This window comes from Electrophorus electricus, chromosome 4 (assembly GCF_041902795.1).
Source record: "Electrophorus electricus isolate QZ-2024a chromosome 4, ASM4190279v1, whole genome shotgun sequence".
In the NCBI taxonomy this organism is placed as follows: Eukaryota; Metazoa; Chordata; class Actinopteri; order Gymnotiformes; family Gymnotidae; genus Electrophorus; species Electrophorus electricus.
The window spans coordinates 14,778,422-14,800,000 of record NC_137500.1 but is presented as its reverse complement, the minus strand read 5'-3'; the positions used below and the strand labels follow the sequence as shown (position 1 = coordinate 14,800,000).

General features: G+C 38.5%; 1 protein-coding gene across 1 annotated transcript in view; it reads right to left on the bottom strand.

The window, feature by feature from the left end:
• LOC113590390 (uncharacterized) overlaps nucleotides 1-21,579 on the bottom strand; it is a 47,611-nt gene that overhangs the window by 9,890 nt on the left and 16,142 nt on the right. The window contains exons 4-5 of the mRNA XM_035523574.2: nucleotides 2,065-2,202; nucleotides 1,796-1,938 (exon numbers count right to left, since the gene is read on the bottom strand). Of these exons, the coding sequence (XP_035379467.1) occupies nucleotides 1,796-1,938; nucleotides 2,065-2,202 (281 nt within the window). The remainder of the gene's footprint in view (nucleotides 1-1,795; nucleotides 1,939-2,064; nucleotides 2,203-21,579) is intronic.

Genomic DNA, 21,579 nt, shown 5'->3' with positions numbered 1-21,579 from the left:
TGGTGGGATGCTGTGGCTGCCTCTCCATCCTCTACGTGAATCTCTTCTCTCTGTTCCCAAATTCTCTTGTTTTCCCCTTTCAACCTGTCCTGCATATATTTCTCTCTCTCTCTCTCTTTAAATACTGCTGCCTTCTCACAGGGTCAGCATCACCCTGCATCTCCAAGCATCTCCCAGTGCTCTTCATTATCTCTGCCACTGTCACTGTGACTGGCAGCAACAAATTAAAATCTATATCATCTGAAACTAGATAGAAACAATTTTTAAAAATATTTCTGAATTCATTTTCTTAGCTTAATGCAGATAAAATGATGTTTTTATTTTTTTGTCCTAGCCATAACTGTAATTCAGTATTGTTAACCCTGTTACAAAAGAGCAGTAACATGGTTGACAATTAGCATGCAAAATCTACAATATGCAGCCATGTGGTTAAGCACATGGTGACGTGAAAGGTGCTCATATAAAATGTTAATAATTTCATACATTAATTTCACAAAGATTTTATCATTTTCTGTGTTATTTAAATGCAACAGGGTTGGCAGATTTTTAGATTTTTAACAATGTTTTCATTTTTAAAGTATTTGCTCATTTTAACAAAAACTATTAGTTGTTATACCATAATTGTGCTTAGGAACATGGCATTTTACTGGATTAGTGTACTTTTTATTTTTAATACCTAAAAGTAAGCTAGGTTAAAGGATAAAAGCAATACTTGTGCCTGATGAGCTGATGTTTAATTTCCATTTGGGCTGAGGACTCAAGTGATTGAAAAGTTTATAAAAGCCCATACTGGAACATAAGATAGGATTAATAGGAAAATGTGCATGGCATTTCCTTCAGCGGAAATTATGTAAGAAATTCGATCAAAAGGGGTCATTCAAGACGCTTTAAAAATGCTACGTGTTGACGGCTACAAAGGTTCCTTGTGATCAGACCACCCATCCGCTCATTACTGCCAGGTGTGAGAAGGGCCATACATGTTATAAATAAAACTCAATTGGGAGTTTTAAATACGACAGCCATGAAAATGGAACTGGTCAGAAATAACATTATTCCCACAATGTTTCTTACATGAATCAGCAGAAATTCATTATTTAAGGATAAAGGTCCAAGTCTCAGTGTTTTTAACACCAACCTCTAGGTTTTGAACTAGGACTGCAATAATCTTCAAAACACCACAATGGTACTATGATCTGCTGATCGATAAGAACTGTACTATACATCTGGCACTTTAAAAGAATGACTTCTGGTTACATGTAACATGTGAATTCCCTACAAGCCTCTGCCCACCCAATAACAGAAACATCAAATGTAGTGTCAATCCATTTAAAAGAAGATTCAAAAGTATTGAAAACTAGAGTATTGAAATGTTTACTCCTGAAAAAGCACTTAACATTCCATGTACTGTGCAATACCATCTGAAATGTCAGATTGTTAGGTTGCTCACAGCACACAAAATCTGAGGGCTCTTATGCATATCACAGCTTTTTGTGAGATCACAAAGACCGATATTGCAATAAAAGATGCAATAAGCCCACATATGGTGCAGACCTACTGACCAGACGTACACAGGATAAAACACACACTTTTTTCAGTACTGATGTCTCATACTGATATGCACACCTTTTATAGCACATACTCTTGGCTTGGAGGTTTATTTCCAATCTTTAAATTAGGAATTAACGCCTAACTTGACACAGCTGTTCAAACATAAAAAATGTGTGTCACATATGTTTTATACTGCTATTAACAGTTTTACAACAGCAGGTGGAAGTCCTTAGTAGAAGATTGTTACCTTTTCCTTTTGAAGGGAGACTTTGGCATGTCAGTGACAGGGATCATCTGCTCTCCAGGCCGGACCCACATAATGGGCCCATCATCACTCTCTGTAGGGCTCTTCAGCTTCAGACTGGAAAACGTTCCCCATGGTAGAGTACGCTACACACACACACACACACACACACACACACACACACACCGCACATGCAGCCCTTTTTACTTCTGTACTTCTGGATCAAATTCTTGTGCTTGATATGCTTTAGGTTCTTAGATTTATATACTCACTTCCAAGAAGGGGGACTGCTGTAACATGCTGAGGAATTCTGGGAAGTAATCTCCCACCTCTTCGTCCACAGCTCCCACCAGACTGATCTGGCGCATGGCCCCAGCTCGGTACGTGCCATGAGAATATGTTCTCTTTACCTACAGCCATAGAGAACAGACAGCATACTACATTAGCAAGCACGACACTACAAAGACTCATTTTTAGATGATGATTATTGTGTTCATGTGTGATTGTGTGTGATAGAAGAAAAAATGAAAATGTGAGGGTGAGAGAGAGAGAGAGAAAGAGAGAGAAAGAAAGAGGTTATTGGAGAATCCGATCTTCCAGGCAACAGACGGATCAAACGCTGCTGAGAGACAGATTAGGGCCTGACTACTGCTGATTCCCCAGGGAGAGGCCAAATGCAGCCTCCTCCTTCCTCCCTCTCCCAACCCCACCCCCACCCCCCCTTCAATGCATGCTTGAGGTTTCTGCGTAGATGCTGGAGCTGCGGCTGCCATCACACATGAAAGATATAAAGAATGAACAAATAATACACACACACACACACACACGCACGCACGCACCACTACCACAGACAATCCTCCTGCATCCGCTGCACGTAACTGCAGCCTGCTCAGCCCAGGCACGGGTTTTGAGGCAATTGTAAGCGTGCCACATCCTCTTCTGCCTCAGCCATCGGCTCAAAGGATCAAACGTTACTGGGGCTGAATCTCCCATAGACATTTTAAGGTACACGTGGGATTGCTGGATCTGACACCAATATTAATATAGGTACCGTTAGACTAGACAATCATCCAACAATTTTGCTGATATGATGACAATAAAAGCATAACTAAACTCGCACTGGACTAAGTATATCAATATTAGAAGTTCCATGCCAGAATGCTACACGCAAAAATCTTTGATTTTTGGTTATCTGACTAGAGACCCCTGTACCAGTGTTCTACAACTGCAATAAATGTGATTAAACTTTACAGCCACACTCTGAATCTCATACTAACCAGCAGTACTGTGTATTATATTCGTTATGGTGTTAAGTTATTTCAGAGTGCAACAATAAGCTGTGCTGATTTGGCCTTTGCTGAAGTAAGCTTGTTGCAGTACACCAAGCAATTCATAGTCAACACTCCTCACATATTAAATGCAAGCCATTTTTGACTACCTTTATTTTCATTGTGCATGCATGATGAGACTCAGATTCACTTATTTTACTGTAGCCTATATACTATCCCTAATATCAGAGATCAGATTTGCAATCTGTAATTGAAAAGACAAGCATGTGTTTTCATTTCTACAGCTGTAAAACTGACAAATTCTGACAGATTCTTTTTGTCTCTCTTTATCTACATCAAGTCTGTCCCCCTGATGGGTGCTTAAACTTGAAATGAGCCATTTAATTACCATTCCATTATGTCAGAGAAAATGTTATTACAAACATTGTGTGCTTATGCAAACTGGCATAGCTGTTTTGTTCTCATGGTTCTCAGACTTAAAGGCTAGCCAGAAGGCTAAATTTAAGATAAACCCTTCCAGAAATGCAGTTTTGCTCTGTTCCAAAAAGCAGAGGACTAGACAGAAAGCCACGTGGCAAAGGTTTAAGTTAGAATGCATCTCTGGCGGGCATATGGATTCTGTATTTGGCAGAGGTGGGTGCAGCGGGGTGGTGATGGTTGGCATTTAGCTAGGATTGGCTTTGGTCTAACCTCATGATTGCCACTGCGTCTTCAGCTAGTGTAGTCATGCACCAGCTAGCTCCTTCATTAACTGCAGAACAGAGAGCATGAGCATCTGTTCCAGAGAAAGTGAATTTTAGGTGGGTGCACTGGTTTGTTTTATTTGGACACATTATTTAAAAGGTTCCCACCCTTCTCCAAAATTCTGTAATACTGATGGCAAAAATGCAGATTTTGAGATATAGTAGCCAGGGAAATAAAAATGTATATACAAGAAAATGATGTTTAAAGCTTTTTATCATCAGGTCAGTATGGGTTTATTTGACCCAAAAAGAAAAGTCTCATGGTAAATTCTTCTCTGCTTCTTCGTTTGAGAAAAAAGTTTGTGTTACTGTGTATTAGTTTTTTGTACTGTTTTACATGGTTCTTACAGTTGTTTTAATAGCTTTTTGTACTGTTTTACATAGAAATTTTTTTTAGTCTGGATAGTAACACAAAAAAGCATTCAATAATATCAGTATATTTCAGTTAGTACTTCAGACAAATAATTACTCTGGCAATAAATCATTAAAGGTTAAATAAAAATACACAAAATATGCATTCACTACAGGTTTAAAACACTCATGCACAAACGCAGATATGTCTGTAACAGCTGTGTTGGGGCTGGTCTGAAAATGAATGGTAATAGCAGAAATTGTGCCCACAGACAGCGCATAGTTTGGTAATAAACAGATGCGATTATTTTGTGCAGTATGGAAACAGGGTTGCCAATGACTGTCAACAGTGTTAAGCACATTTTGACATGTCAACAATGATAACACCTACTATTGGTGGGGCAGTTTGACCATTGTTGGAACAATCTGAGAATCTATACAGGAATATCAGATTTGTTAAGCGGACTCAAAGCTCATGCAGCAAATGCCATTCATTAACACCTTTGCAGAAATACGTGCATTATCTAATCAAAATCCAAACGGTGATCCAGAATATGTTAATTGTGCTGCCATATAAATGTGTGTGTGTGTGTGTGTGTTAGAGCGAGTGAAAGAAAGAGACAGAATAGACAGAAGAGTGTGAGCAAGCAACGAAAGCTTTTTTTATTAGAGCACCATTACTTTGTTTTTTTCCAGAGCTGATGACTACTAAATCTGGCTTCACAGCAGATGCAGACATAACAAGAAAGTCCTTAATGACTACATGCAATGAAACGATGTGTCTTAGTGCAGACGATTTGTGCCCCTCTTCTTCCCTTTTTCTTAAAAATCCAGTTCTACAGTTCCTTGCTCTTTTTTCTCATGTTCTAAGGAACAGCATGAGGCAGGGAGACAGGAAGGCCTCCCCCTGTGTGTGTCTGTCTCTCTCTGTGTGTGTGCGTGCGTGTGTGTGTGTGTGTGTGTGTGTGTGTAGAAGTCACTCTGTTCCATTGCTGGGGTTGAGTCACTGCTCTGGAGCCAAATGTATGTGTATTTTTTGTGTATGGCCATGTTCTTAGCTTTATGTGAGGACCAAATGTCCTCATTATGATAGGAAAGCATGGAGGGATTTGGTTATTGTCCATAAGGAAATAGGGTTAGATTTATGGATATGGATTTATGGAGTGTTATTTACAGAATACTGTGCGTGTGTGTTCATTCACTGAAGCAAAAGCTGAAGGTGTCCGGGTCTGTCTCCGTCTCTCTCTGTCTCTCTCTCTCTCTCTCTCTCACACACACACAATGAGAATCTGAGACCATTTCACCACACACTCCAAACTGGACATCACAGTACTTCCATCCACTTATGTTAACTTGTGTTACTTGGTTTCCAATCTGACATAAAATATTCTAAGTGTATATCTTAGCAGTTCAGTAACAGTACTACCACTCTTCATTGTTAAAAGGTGTGCTAGAAGAAGCAAACCATTGCAGCTGGCTTTGAGTGTGTGATAGCCATCCACTATAAATATGGCAATCTGCCTCAAAGAAGTAGTTCATAATTGTGAACTGTGTTGTAAAACCTATTAAAAGCTATAACTCAAAGATGGGTTTTATCATTTATCAAAGGTAAAGGATCATGTCAACTGGAAAATATTATCGAATATTATATTACATAATGGACAACATTCTTATTTATATTGAATATTTATGCATAGGTTCAGTTAGGACTATTATTATGTATTCCATTTATCCCAGTGTTTTGTATAATTGTCTGTTTGTAGTTGTTCTGAGTAAGCAAGTCAGGGGAGGTGTCAGGCTGCAACCATCTTTGAGTTATAGCTTTTAATTAATTAATTAATTAATGCATATTTACATAAATTTTATAATCGGACCATAATGCCGAACAAGACGTTTTCCCCAATTTCCCCAATATTTAAGACGGTCCCTTTGGTTCCCTGCAACGTCTCCAGCAAAGCCCTTGTTTTAGGAATGCGGTTACAACGCAGTTCGAAAAATGTTTGTCTTAATATATGTGCATGTGTTGTGTCCCCCGTCCCTTTATTAATGTTTGCTTGTTTGGGTTTTTTCCCCCCATTCTTTTATGATTTTGTCTTATGTAAAAGGAAAATTGCAAAAATATTTTTAAAATTGTGACAAGATTGTGAGCCTTAAGGAATTAAGTGCCAAATGAAAAACAAGTAAGAAGTGTCTGAAAGGATGTCAAAAATATGGCATTCAGGTAGGTGATGATACAGTGATGGAGCTATAATTATAAAAATGATAGTGATAGAGCTATAATTATACAAACGAAACAGTGAAGATCTATAATTATAAAAATGAAACTGAAGATCTATAATTATAAAAATGATAGTGATAGAGCTATAATCATAAAACTGAAACAGTGATATAGCTATAATTATACAAATGAAACAGTGATAGAGCTATAATTATACAAACAAAACAGTGAAGATCTATAATTATAAAAACGATAGTGATAGAGCTATAATCATAAAAATGAAACAGTGCTAGAACTATAATTATACAAATGAAACAGTGATCAAGCTATATATATATATATATATATATATATATATGTGTATGTGTGTGTGTGTGTGTGTGTGTGTGTGTGTTCTGTTTTTTTTAGTCAGAATATATGTTCAATGATCATCTACAATGTTTTCAATTGTGGTTGTGTGTGAAAAATTATAGCCCTGAGGATCAGAAAGGTTTATATCAATATTTACCAAAGAATGTTCTTGGTCTCTAGGAGTTGTGTGTTTTACCAAGGCTTGCATGATTGACAGTGTAATCAAGCATGCTACACATATTAACAAAGACAGAAATGTGTCAAAAAAACAAAACAAAACAAAAAACAAACAAAAAAAGACCTGACGTGAAGGCTGAGGATCAGTTAAGATGAAACAGGAGTGGAAAGCAAGGAGGTCCCTGAAGTGTGTGGTGTGCAAAAGCTGTAGAACTCAGATCAGAAGGACCAAACATTAGATCACTGCCAGAAACGGCAATCTCTGATATGTAAATGAATACTAAAAATAAAAACAAACCTCTATACCAAACACCTGTTTCTGTCTGTTCTTTTTTTGCGCTCTGTAGCAAATTTGCATGGTTTTGTATTAAGAATGTATTAGTGTGACCTTTTTATGGAGCAATGACCTAGGTAAAAAATGCTGACCAGTCTCACTGGAAGAAAAGGGCATCTTAGTTCCTCTCTCTTCTGCCACAGTGATTCTAGCCAATTAAAGGCATCTGTTAGCTCATGTATAAAGAAGGCAGCTAGCGCTCTTCTCCGAGTGTGTTCTGTTTATGGCTATGATGACCTCACGCGAGGGTCAATCTGGAAGATGACATGGGCCACGTATCAGCTTTCCTCCCGGCAGGCCGGTAGTTAGTGTGCTGTGAGCCTCTGCCAGTGCTCTGCATCACAGCTCTGCACTGCTTCGCACTCTTGCAAACTGAAGGGCTTGATTTGGACTGTGATGCACGTACCACTTCTGTCTCAGCAATTAGCAGTTTTGCACTTGGGAATGCAATGCAGTTTGCGTTCACTGAGGTGTGGCGATAAAATTTCTATTAAGGAAGCACGCTGAAAATGAAATTGAATCAATTTAACCCCACCCTGGTAAAAATGCCATTTAATTAGACATTTTTCACGTAGACGACTAAAGCACAAACAACGTCACCTTGCCGCTGTAAAGCTCTTGCTTGCTTTGTTTGTAATATAGCGCAGTGTTTCCCAGCCTTGTCCTCTGGGAACCCACTCAGACTGGACACATTTTTGCTGCATCCCAATTTCTAGTAAAGCCATTCCAGGCATTTAGCATTCTTGATTGCTTGATCGAGGTGTGTGGGGAGCTGAGAGATTGCAAATGTGGACTGTCTGCAGGTCTTTAGGGGCTAGGTGGAGAAACACTGAGCTAACACAAAAAATGAGATGGGGCTTTATGGATCTCAGTACAGCAAATAATACATTTCCCGCATATAATCAAAACATAAACATATAGAAGACTTTTGTTATAGTGAATTTAGAGAAAGTACTTGGAAATTTGGAAAGATATACTGAACAAATGCTCAACATTTACAAATGTAAAATGTTATTCGGTCCAGTCCTATACTATTATTTACATTTGCAGTTTTGCTCATTAGGCTTGTATCATTATGCTGTGATATTGCTTTTAATTCCTGCATGCATCCTTGTCGATGTCCGGGGTCATGATCTTAATGTGTGTATGGTATTTATGACACTTACCACTCCAGGACAGCCAGCAACGGCATACATTTTTAATAGCAAAATGTTGAATGAAGTGAGTGATTATGCAAATTAAAGGCCATAAATATCTGATTTATTAGTCTACCAATTGTTGTCTATGACACAATCAAAGCATCAATGCTGCAATGCTACATTTCTCTGTTTTCAAAAACCAAAAAGTTAGTTTCTAACATGAAATGTTAGTTCAGAGGAGACATGGGTTTATTTTGTGGATGTACATCCCATACTAAATCAGCCACAAAAATGGTTCTATTTCTACCCAAAAATAAATTTAAATAAGCTTGCCCTGCTGAAATCTTAACAGGTTATGACAACTGTCAAGCTCTACTAAATCCTGGTGAAGATAGGATTACTTTTCATTGATAAAATGCATATGTCTACAAACAATCAAATCTGCATCGCTGTGTTAATTCTGAGCTGGTTACAACAGATCTGCCACTTGGAGCTGGTTATGACAGATTTGCTACTCGGAGCTGGTTACGACAGATCTGCTATTCTGGGGTGCTTGATAACGGAGGCCCAGATCCACATGCAGCTATATAAAGAAATAATGCCCTTTTCCTAGGTTAGTCAGAATTACCACACACACACACGCACACACACACACACACACACACACACACACACACACACACACACACACACACACACACAGATAGGATCTCTCTCCAACAACGATGCCCAGCGGGGCTTGAAGGAGGATATAACAGCTCTTCCTGAGGGATTTCCTGCAGTTGAGACAAGGACTCTTTCACATCATGTAGGACTAACCGCTTTAACCTTAACAACCAAAGCGAAAAAGCGACAAAAGTAGCAAAAAGTAGCCCCACATCGTCATCAATTTATTTTCTACAAGTCCCAACAGTCATGAGTTCCATGATGAGTTTCACTATGGGAAGGAAGAGAGCTAGTCTGATTGCCTGCATTCACCTACCGCAAAAGAAGAAAGGAATAAATCTAGCACCATCATGCTTCTGTGCTTACTGGAGTTGCTGAAAGAAAAAGGCTGGCTTGTACTTGAAACGAGTTCCCTTTCTCTCCTGGCTAATATCGCAGCTGTGTCTGTGTGCAGAATACTAGGGCATGGAGTAAACCACATGGAGCGCCGCGTGCCAGGCCAGGCAGTGTCAGCCTGGGGCTCCAGGAAACAAGCAGGACAAAGAACTCAGCTCAACCCACGGACTTGCTCAGTCACCAGACCACAATCCATGTGAACATCTGTGGGTCGGAACTGAACACAAGCTGTTCTGAGGAGAGGTCCGTCCACTGCGTGCCAAGTGAACACCGTGGGAAGCAGGGAAGTCAGCATAGACCACTATCCCTGTGGGATGCTTCCGATGTCTTGCTGAAGTCCGACAAACTGCTGCTGTTCTGAAGGCACAAGGGGGTGCAGAACCATATTAGGAATTCGTCCCTGACGTGTTCTATACTTAGTGCAGTCGCCTGGAGATTAAGGCCACCTTTATGCCCTAAAATCAATATTATAAAAGGGATGCATGTTGGAGGTAATGTTGTAATTTGGCCAAACTGTTATGCCAACTGCTACTTTAAAAGGAATGTTATTCTTATAATCACTTTCAAATTAATACAAGACCATATTGCTGTTCATTAATGTGTTTAAACAACATGATTTTTGCTTTCATTTGATTGTCCCTATATAAAAATATAGACTATATTTTTCCTCCCTGCATTACATTAATAACAAAAATGTTATTAGAGGCAAAAAGGAAACATACATATTGGGGATTTATACACAAACACTTGGTTTAAGATGTAGATCTTCATCTGAAAGGAAAGTCTCATCTTTACACTTTTCCTTCCCTCCAGTCGAATTTGGCACACATAATTTAACAACACAGCTACATATTCTCAGGAAGGTGGTGACAGAACCCAGCCTGGTTTAACCCATCCTATGGAGAAGCAACAGGAGGTGACTGCAGTCGAATCAGTGGCATGTGATGTGCGCTCTGAACACAACTGTGGATTTTGCTAACGTAGTTCAATGCTACAGCATTAAGACTGTAGATTGTAGCCAACTGATCTACTAGCAGCATTGATATATGATGTATGTAGTGCATAAAAATTATAAATTGCACTTACATCAATCATTTGTGAATTTCATGGGATGGCTGACATCTGAGATTTCTCTCAAAACAATATAATTTGGGCCATTAAAAACACCTCATGGGAGAGCTGAGCTTCTTCCTTAATGCAAAGCGCTACCAAATCAACATCATTACGGTTAGCTCAGTTAACTGGAAACAGGTGCTTGTGACACCATGGGCCCGCCAAATGGTCATGTAAATGTAGACATGTCTGGATGCAAATGCCATTTCCTTCTGCATAAAATGTAAACAAACTTGTTGATTTGGTTCTTGATCTGTTGATTTTAATTAGTAGTGCATTATAAAAGTCCGCATACTTTGATTTGAATATGAATGAAAACCGAATACCTTTAGAAAGATTTCTCTGAGGTTATGTAGCTATGTAGAGGAGGAAGACTCTTAATTAAACCTATTCTGACATCTCACTCTCCACATTTATTATAATAAGGTAGAATTCCAACTTTATTCAATTACTTTAACCCAATTAAACTAGCAGCCATTAAGTAGATAAGAAGCCAAAATCAGCTACACAACAGCAGCAGATGTTATTGACATGTCTTCTAAAGATGGTGTGCTACAACGGTGCACTACAGTGCACCAATTACTTGCTGTTCTGTTCACTTGCTCAAAATGGTTACACTTAGGGTTATTTGGGTCTCCTGTATATGGAATGTTGTTCATCAGTGCATCTCAAATATTTTATTCCAACAACCAGTATAATTCACATTTGTAGATGTAGTTAATTTAAATCTTTGTTCATGACTAATAAAATAGTTGATCAAGAAAAATATCTATGTTCCCAACCTTAGCCCACAGTTGCAGTATGCTTTGGTTTATAGAGAATGCAGCCATTCATAATAGTTTTGTAATCATTTTTAGAAAACCACTGCTAGCCTGCTTGCACTATGATCTGTGTGTATAAAAAAGCCCTTTTCTTTCACATGGCTCAGTGCCGCATACGTAAGCATCTCTAATCTTAAAGCACGACAGGCAACCGCACTGGTTCGGTGGGTACGCTTTCACACATTGTAAAGATTATCGAATTTCACACACCAGTTTCCAGATCAGTAATTTGGAAGTGAACCAGAACAAAAGAGACAGTTCTGAGGATGGTACACACGCATCCTCCTCCTGGAGCACTGAAGAGGATGCGGCGAGATAAATACGAGCACCTGCAGACTAACATCCAACAGCAGAAAACAGAATCAGTTCACTACAGCTGGAGGTAAACAACAGTTTGAGAGTGCAGTTTTTAGAAACTCACAACACAACACAGCCTATCGGAGCTGAGCATACTCCCACTGGGTTGATGACAGACCGGCAAGTATAAATAGGTTAGTGGTGGGCCACTGTGCAGTCCTTGCCTCCACACTGTGGAAACACCTTAACTGGAAAACTGGTGATCAGCATCACACGGCTGGGTTCACATAGCCTCTGCGGCACACTGACTCAACATGCTGCAAGAGCTGCTGACCTGGAGTCACAGACCATGCACTGAGGGCAATATGTCCTTTAGCACAAACGCTAAAATGCTGTACAACAGAGATACAATCTATTTGTGTGGCATGAAAGGGCGAGACAGGGCTGGTTTGATATAAAAACCAGATTTCAGCATGGGCCTTTAGGATCCTGGTTTTGTCTGTGAATGTCCACTGGGGTTTTTTCATGGTTAGTCACGGTTTGTGATTGAATGGCTGTCTTATCATCAATTACTCAAATATTCCAATTAATAAATATTTATCTATTTACTGTCTGCCTGTTCATATTTTTGTATCTTACACTAGTAGTTTCTTCATTTAGTATCCAACATCTTCAGTTTGAGACCCCTTTCCCCTGGATTCCCTCAAAATCATACAACAACACTGTTTTTCCACACAGGTACATGGACTGCTTGGAAAACCCTTTGTAAAAAAGATGTTACATTGGCCAAGTAATCCACTACCCAAACATGTTACATTGGCCAAGTAATCCACTACCCAAACATGTTACATTGGCCAAGTAATCCACTACCCAAACATGTTACATTGGCCAAGTAATCCACTACACAAACATGTTACATTGGCCAAGTAATCCACTACACAAACATGTTACATTGGCCAAGTAATCCACTACACAAACATGTTACATTGGCCAAGTAATCCACTACACAAACATGTTACATTGGCCAAGTAATCCACTACCCAAACATGTTACATTGGCTAAGTAATCCACTACACAAACATGTTACATTGGCCAAGTAATCCACTACATAAAACATTTTACATTGTTTTACAACTTCTAGCATGTGTGTAACTATCATACGTGATTGCTCTACTGAACAAAAGTGTAAAGAATTCTTAAATACTTCAAAATATTTATTACTTCAAATAAGTCCTACTGTTTTTCTGTTGATGCCTATTAACCGAAACATAAATAACAACCTTTAAAACATTTTTTTAAAAAGGTAGTCACTGTGCCTAGGTGCACAAAGACTGGATTGCCAAAAAACACAAACATCTAAAGCTGCGTGCACAATTATTAGGCAAAAGAGTATTTTGGCCATATCATTTTTATGCATATTTTCCAACTTCAAGCTGTATAAACCTGAATGCTTATTGGATTTAAACATATCATGTGATGTGTAATGAGGGAGGGTATGACCTAAGGAGATCAATCCTTCTATATCAAGGTGTGGATAATTAGTACACAGCTTCTTTACTTCAGGAAAAATGGGCCAAAAAAGAGATTTAACTAAAATCTGAAAAGTCAAAAATGGTAAAAAGTATTTCAGAGGGATGCAGCACTTTTAAAATTGCTAAGATAATGGGGCATGATTACAGAAATATGAAACGTTTTGTTGCAGATAGTCAACAGGGACGCAAGAAACGTGTTGAGAAAAAAGATGCAAATTAACCGCCAAAGATTTGTAAAGTATCAAACGTGACGTGACCAGGAACACATTATCCTCCAGTGCTGTCATATTCCAGAACTGCAACCTACCTGGACTGCCCAGAAGTACAAGGTGTTCAGTACTCAAAGACATGGCCAAGGTAAGGAAGGCTGAAACCTGACCACCACTGAACAAGACACATAAGGAAAAATGAAAGACTGGGCCAAGAAATATCTGAAGACAGGTTTTTCAAAGGTTTTATGCACTGACGAGACGACTGTGATTCTTGACGGACCAGATGGATGGGCCCGTGGCTGGATTTTTAGAAGACACTTTCTTTAAGCAATGGTACAGGAAAAAGTCTGCATCTTTCAAGAAGACCATGATTTTTATGCAGGACAATGCTCCATTGCATGCATCGAAGTACTCCACTGCATGGCTAGCAAGTAAAGCCCTTAAAGATGAAATAATAATATGACCCCCTTTCTCACCTGACCTAAACCCTATTGAGACCTTGTGGGCCCTTCTTAAACGGGGGATTTAAGGTGAAGGAAAACAGTACAGTTCTCTGAACAGTGTCTGTTAGGCTGTGGTTGCTGATGCACAAAGAGTTGATCATCAACAGATTAAGAAACTGACAGACTCAATGAATGGAAGGCTGTTACTGAAAAGAAGGGTGGCTATATTGGTCACTGATTTTTTTTTGGGGGGGGGGGAATGTCATAAATGTTTATTTGTAAATTGAGTTGTTTGTGTATATTCTCACTTTAACAGATGAAAATAAACAAGTGAGGGGTAATTTTGCAATGTTTCATTGAGATGCATAATCATTATGCACACATGAATATTCTCCTAAAGAAACCAAAAGTTCACTTTTACTTAAATATTCAGGTTTGAAGTTTATTAATATTTTGGATTGACCGAGAACACTGTAGTTGTTTAATAATAAAATGAATCCTCAAAAAAACAACTTGCCTAATAACTGCACACAGTGTAGACTGATCAAAAATTCGGAGATACCTTTTTACAGAGCACCAAAAGGTAGGGAAAAGAGAATGTAACTTTGTGCTACCTAGCCAAGACAAACCAGTTTAGACAGATAGCCAGGTAACTTTGCAGATTTGGAAGTTATACTTGGAATGGAGAAATATTAAAGATCACGATGACCACAAGAATTATATTGTATATGTAAGATTTAATGCTAACATCAGAGAGCAGGTTATTTTTGCAAAAGTATGTGTTTCGGAGTGGCAAGGTCAGCTATGAACAAAAGTAGGCATAGTTAGCTTACAGTTTTACAAAGAAAAATGTCATAGCTAATAAAAACAAGCATTAGTACAAACCTGTCCACTTGCAAACAAAATACCCATCTTTAATATCCATGTATTTTATATTTGTGTGATGTATTTCCAGGCTTTGACTGCATATTAATGTCAGAAATACTCGATTCCTGGCCACAAATCGATGACCATGGACCACTGTATGGATCACTGTAGTGTCCAACTGCCTTTAGTTTAAGCAGATAATCACTTGTTTCATTTCAGGTTTCTCCATTTCCCCTAATAAATGCAGCCATATCACAGAACGCTTTGCCACTCAGTCTGGCTGAGGGGACGCATAATGGCGGAAAAGTGACATCAATGCATATAATGCATTGACTTTGTAAAATAGTGCTTGGAACCCCCCCCACCCCCCCCCCACCCCCCCCACCCCCCCCCAGTGCTGCCGACATAGAAAACTGAGAATGCTGCTGGTAATGTGGCAACTCATTTAAATGCAGTTTGGAACACGTGTCAGAAATGTCATGCTGTTCCAGAGGAAAATTTTTTTATCCCTTTCAAAATAAACAAGCTTGAAGCTGCAGGAACAACCAACCAACCTGAACAACTATTTTGAAGACCTGCATGTATGAATATGCATATTCCATTTTAAAAAGGTTTAAAGACAATGGAATGTTATGTTAATACCATGTTATGGTATTAAAATTAGTAACACTTACCACACATATTGCTAAAATTTAAAATTAAAGGCAAATCATATACATATCCATATTTATCATATACATATAATATACAAATTAAAGGCAAATCATATACATATCCATCACATACATATCAATATTTATTACACATATTTATTGTGCAAATTCATTCAAATATTTTGGTAAAACAACAAGTCTATTAATTTGCCCTGCAATTTTATTTGTTTTATTTTCTTTGAGTTTGTAGAAAGATGAAGCAAACAAGTCAAGAAATCAAATTCACATCGTCTAATCATGAAACGGACAAATCCATTTTGACAAGACCATTTGCAGTAAGCAGTCTGTGTCAAAGCAGTGCAGTAACGGGGAATTATAATAGAGCGAGAGAAAGCTCCGGGCTGCTGCTAAGACCGCTGCCATAAACCAGGGCCTTTGTGTGTGTGCACGTGTGCGTGCAACGCTTGCTAAACCAGAAGGACATGTTTTGCACAGTGCTTTTCAAGGTCAGAATATCTCTCCCTCCCTCTCCCCCTCCCTGAGCGGCTTCTCCCGAGGGAGCGACGCCTCTTTGTACTCCGCTGCTCTCATTCTCTCGCTCCCTCTCTCCATCTCACCCCCCCCCCCAACCTTCCTTCACTTGGTCCTCATCCTGCTGAGCCAGTGATCCTGTCGTCTCTCCACTGGTGCAGCTTACATTCTTACAGCCAGCAGTGCCATCACCGAGGCCTGCACAAACTTGGAGCATGAGCTCAGAGTTGATTGTGCTGGGTTATACTATAACCTACATCAAAAGGTACTGACATATGCACATAAATATCTGTAAAACCTGGAGGGGAGAGGCAATGATTACTGAAGAGGTTTAAGAGGTTTAAGACATAAACTCTATATTACAGAATCCGACCCCACCTTGTTTCTGTTTTTTTAGAAGTACAGTACCATCAAATTGCTTTTAAGAGTTTTAAAGTACGGATATACAAAATACATAAAATATAACAAAGATATAATACTGATACAAATACTGATTTAAAATACAGCCAGTGTATTCAACTAAAGATAAAAAAAGATGGAAATATCCCTTAAATTTTTAAACAATGAGAAGGGGACCTTTCACAAGCTTGGAAGTAGAAGGGGTCAACATTTTTAATAAAATGTTCAATTTTTTTAATATTTTGTTCTCTCTTGCTGGGGGTGTGGAGTGAGGTGGGATGGAGAGAGAGAGAGAGAGAGAGAGAGAGAGAGAGAGAGAGAGAGAGAGAGAGAGAGAGAGAGAGAGAGAGAGAGTGTGTGTGTGCGCGTGAGAGCGAGCGAGCGAGTGAGAAAGCACAAGTGTTCTGGAGTCTGTTCTTACTGAAAACAGCACAGTAGCAAGTACAAACAGCTGTGGGGCTTCCTTTACACACTAGGACACTGGATTTGTGGAACTCAAAGCAGAAAATATACAAGTCACCTGCATAATGCAAGCTTTGACAGCTTTTCCACGACAGACAGACAGACAGACACACGTGTAGGATTCAGTTGAATCATCTGAAATATGAAATTGAAAGTATGAAGAGCTCTCGAGTCCTGGCACAGACAGGAAAGAATTGATGAGCCACAGAAAAAGAGTACCCTTTCCTCACTACACAACCCAACACAAGAACCTCCATGATGTCCTTACAAGCTGCAAAAAATCCAGTTTTATTTGAACCTGAAGAAAATTACTGACATTCAAAATTATATAATGAAAAAACTTGAAGTATTGCTTTTCAGCTTTTGGAGAAAACTTTGGGTACAATGGCAGTTCTGTTCTCTAAAGCATTTTGCACAGCAGATGTTCAAAATCTAATTTCAATAGATAAAACAGTACCACATACTAAAACATGTACTTCACAAGGTATTAATATATATAATAAATGATAATTATAATAATAATAATAATAATAATAATAATAATAATAATAATAATAATAATAATAATAATAAATATGGTATTAATTTTTCAACAGCTAAATTAGTCACTGAGTTTGATGACAGCCTAAGGGCACTTGTAATTCAAAGGAACTATTACCAAATAATTGTAAAAGTATTGTCAAAATGAATGCTGATTTTATAGAAGCATGACTGACCGTGAGGAACATCCCTGTCCTACTGAGCACGGGCCATTTTTCTGTAACTCAGCCTCACTGTCTTAATTATGAACAACAGCAACACTAAAGTTCCAAGCAGAGCAGTGTTCTGGCCAGATGGCACCATCTGCATTCTCCAGATGGCCTGCTGTGGCTCCTTTCCCCTTCTCTTTTTCTGTGCTCCAACCTCTCTCTTCTCCTGCAGCCTAAAGGGTGAATTCCTCTTACTCTGGCCAGAGGGTTTTCTGAATGCAGCTGCACAAAGTTACGAGAAAGAGAGAACAAGAGAGAGCTGACCGAAGAAAGCAACCGGCAGAAAAATACAGAAGGATTCTGCAGGATGCTTGGCCAGAAATAAAATAAATACCCAAACACTAGCCTTGGAACAATAAACAATATTATGGAATATCGCAATGTATAAAACAGTGATGACATTAAGTAAAACACCACTTGAAAAGATTAGAATGTACAGTTTCAGTTTGGCAGTTTGCTGGGTACATTAACGGAGTGAGTGTGCGCTACCAGTGTAACATGTGTAGTAAAGTGTCTGCTGCCATTCAGCACAGTCGAAAAAAGTCCTCATTTAGAGAAATGACAAACCTTAATTTCACAGTGCAAACAACCAAGCCGTAAGTACCTGAGCAAGACAGCGGTACCTGAGATATATAATAATGTTTGAGTTGAGTGATCAAAAAAGCGGTTATACTCACTGACTTGTACTAAAATTAATGTGTATAAGTCACTGTTGGCACACCGTGGGAACTTGAACACGCATGTTTGGGAACAGCGCTCTTAAAGGCATCCACACTACAACCAACACAGCTGAGGGTCTTCACTCTGTACTCCAGGAGTGGAAGCTGAATGAGGAAAAATTAACCTGCATTACAACGAACAATGCCATGCATATAACATCAGCCATAAGAGATGAACTTGGATAGCAATGGTTAAACTGCTTTGAACATAACTGCCGTCTGGGTGTGACTAATTCAATTAAGAAGCAAAGAGTGCATGGAATGAGCTCTGGGTGTATGCCGATCGATCGTTGGTACTTTCCCCCAACAGCTAGCAGAAGAAGCGGGCCTTGCTGAAAGCTCAACAATAACTCCAGCTCACAGAACATTCCCATATTACTGTACATTTTCACACTTGGATTGAAAATGACAAAAGGATAATTTAATTACTGAATGAACAAATTAATAAATATTGTAAATGTTTATTTAAATGTGATTATGTGTGCACTTTAAAAATAACTATTTGTTTACTTATATAAAAGGGTCTAAACAATTATTGACATTTATTTAATAAATAATGTTTTTGCCATTTTTCTACTAATACAGGATTTTAGAGCCATGCACCGGGGCTCTAAACAAAAAAAATATGACTGGACGGCTTGTAAGCTATTGGGCAGGTTCTAGCTGCTGACTGACGAACACAACCACTGACCTGGCAGAACCACAATGTGCTGGAAGCAATGAACAAGGCTCTTAAGCCAGTTGCAGACTTTCCTGATATTTTGTCAGGAGTGGATTATGTCACTTTATGGATCGCTTTTGCCAACTCTTCAGCTTTGGAAAGAGACGTACAGAAAATGAAGGACATGAAATGCAGATTTCTGACAGAACTGGAGTCAAAACACGACTGCAAGCCCACCAAAAGATTAATGTATGTTACAACATTCCTGGAGACCCGGTTCTATGGTAAGCACTAAGATGAAGATTATTTGTGGCAGGCCAAAGCTGAAACACAAACTGAAATGGTCAAAAGAAAGTGTTGGAACAGGGCAAGACAAGTGTGTCCATGAGACAAGAAGCCCCTGTTAAAGAAGAAACACTGGGTAGCTATTTGTCCAAAGCAAAACCTTCACTAGTTTCTTTCACTGAAGAAGAATGAGCTACTCCTGAATTGACAGCATATGAACTAGAACCAACTCGATGAAGATGATGATCCATTAGCATGGTGATGTGCAAACAATAAACATCTGCCCTTGATGGGTTGATTTGCACCCAACAAGCACTCCATCCGAGTGTGTTTTCAGCACAGCTGGAAATGGTGTTAGCCCCTCATACTCTCATCTTAAACCTGACAGGGTTAGCATGCTCTTCTTCCTTGCAAAGAACGCATAACCGTGCTGCCACAGAGTAGTGTGTACATTTTGCCTCAATGTACAATCTTGCACATAATACTCTGTTAGTTTTGGCATAATTCTTGATAATAATAATAATAATAAAAATAAAAATACATTTTAAAAAATCCAACGGAATGTTTTTATAGTTGTGTTATTTATTATATAGTTATTTTTTTGCTTACCAATTAAAGTGTAATACAAGTAAAAGTATATCTCTATGCTTTAAACTCGAGCTATGTACTCTGCTCAATGCCCACTGACTTTAAATTGATGTAGCTGTGAGTGCAAACATTTTGACTGAAAAGTTGCAAACAAATTATGTTTTGTATGAACCAATCTGGGTTTTAAAGACTGTTAAATCACTGTAACTACTGTAGCAATATACATAAATCAGAAACAATTATTCTTATTGTTGTCATCACCGTCATTTTCCTCCTTCTTTAACATAACTTTTTTCCAGAATTAAGATTTGCTATGAAATAATTCTCCTTTATTGTCCCATTGAGATGCAACAGATCACTTATACAGGCTACAATATAATGATAACATGATTGAAACTGATGAAAGGCTCAGGTGGGGTACTTCGTAAATTATTTTTAACATAATATCATTTATCAGGATAATTCTGGAGTCAATAATTGTTTGTCCAAATTTATGTTATTACCCAAGCCATCCAAACCCTGTGATGCAGAGCCACCTAACTATACCAGGATGTGACCTCTGAACTGAACAGTTAACTGCTAGACAGCATAGCCACTGTTGTTCATTTGATGAACCCTGATTACAAACAACTGTTCATGTGACGTGTCATCTTTAAGCCGTATGTTTTCATGTGTGTTCGTATTCATGTATGTCTGTATTACTGACAGCATCCTCCTGCGTTCTGATTCTTTGACATGTTTCTACTGTGCTGCTTGTCATCTTTGTGCTGCACCCAGTTGCAGATGACAGTGAGTAAACAAGGCCAGACGTTTTTCTCCAATGGCGTCACAACACTAACTCCTACAGAAACCACAGTGTTAAATGGAATGTATTACAATTACATCATCTGTGATTAATGCTTCGGGCAAAACATTAATTAAATATTTAAATATTTTTATTTATTTATATATATATATATATATATATAAAATGTGTGGGAGTCCATAAAAAAGTGTGGGAGTCCTACTGACTTACTTAGCTCCAGAAAACAGAGGCCAGATCACTCATGTCATTTGTTCTTTAAAACTATTGTCGTTCTGGAAGTAAATGGTACACCAACACTGTCACGGTGAATTAATAAAGTGCCATTGACTGTCAGGCAGTGTGTTAGCCTTAATATGGTTCTTAACACCCAGTGACATTTTAAGAATGTTGATATTTATATAAAAATAGCATTTTGTGCTGCATCATTAAAAGGGTTTTTGCCCTAGTTTTCAAGAAAATCAATAATGCGCCATGCAAAAGTACTCAAGGGATGTTTTGTTTCCAACCTCCTTTAGGAAATTCAGTATGAAGAAAAAAAAACAAAAGTCAATGAGGAAAGCTGCAGTTAAATTACATCATCAGTGCTGAAACAATTATTAAATGGCAAACACCAAAAGTCAAGAGTTTAGAATTTTACATTTAATTCCTCCAGACACATTTTCCATCAGAGAGCAGTTCTATGGTTGAGAGAGGCTCTATGGAGAACTGGCAAAACACTTGGATAAAATGCCCCTTTGGGTAAACAAAAAAAAAAAACATTGTGGGAAGTAGAGACAAGACTGGGGTGAAGCAGAGATGCTTATTACTGCTTATTCAATTGCTCAGTGCCAGCGAGAGAAAGCAATCATAATCTCCAGGCTTTGGAGTGGAAATTACAACAGATACTTTGAAAAAAGCAAAAGAGAAAAAGACCAATTGAAGCCCTTTTTTGCCAAGAGCATTAAATGAAATGATATTAAACAAAAAGAACAGAAACCTATATGTAA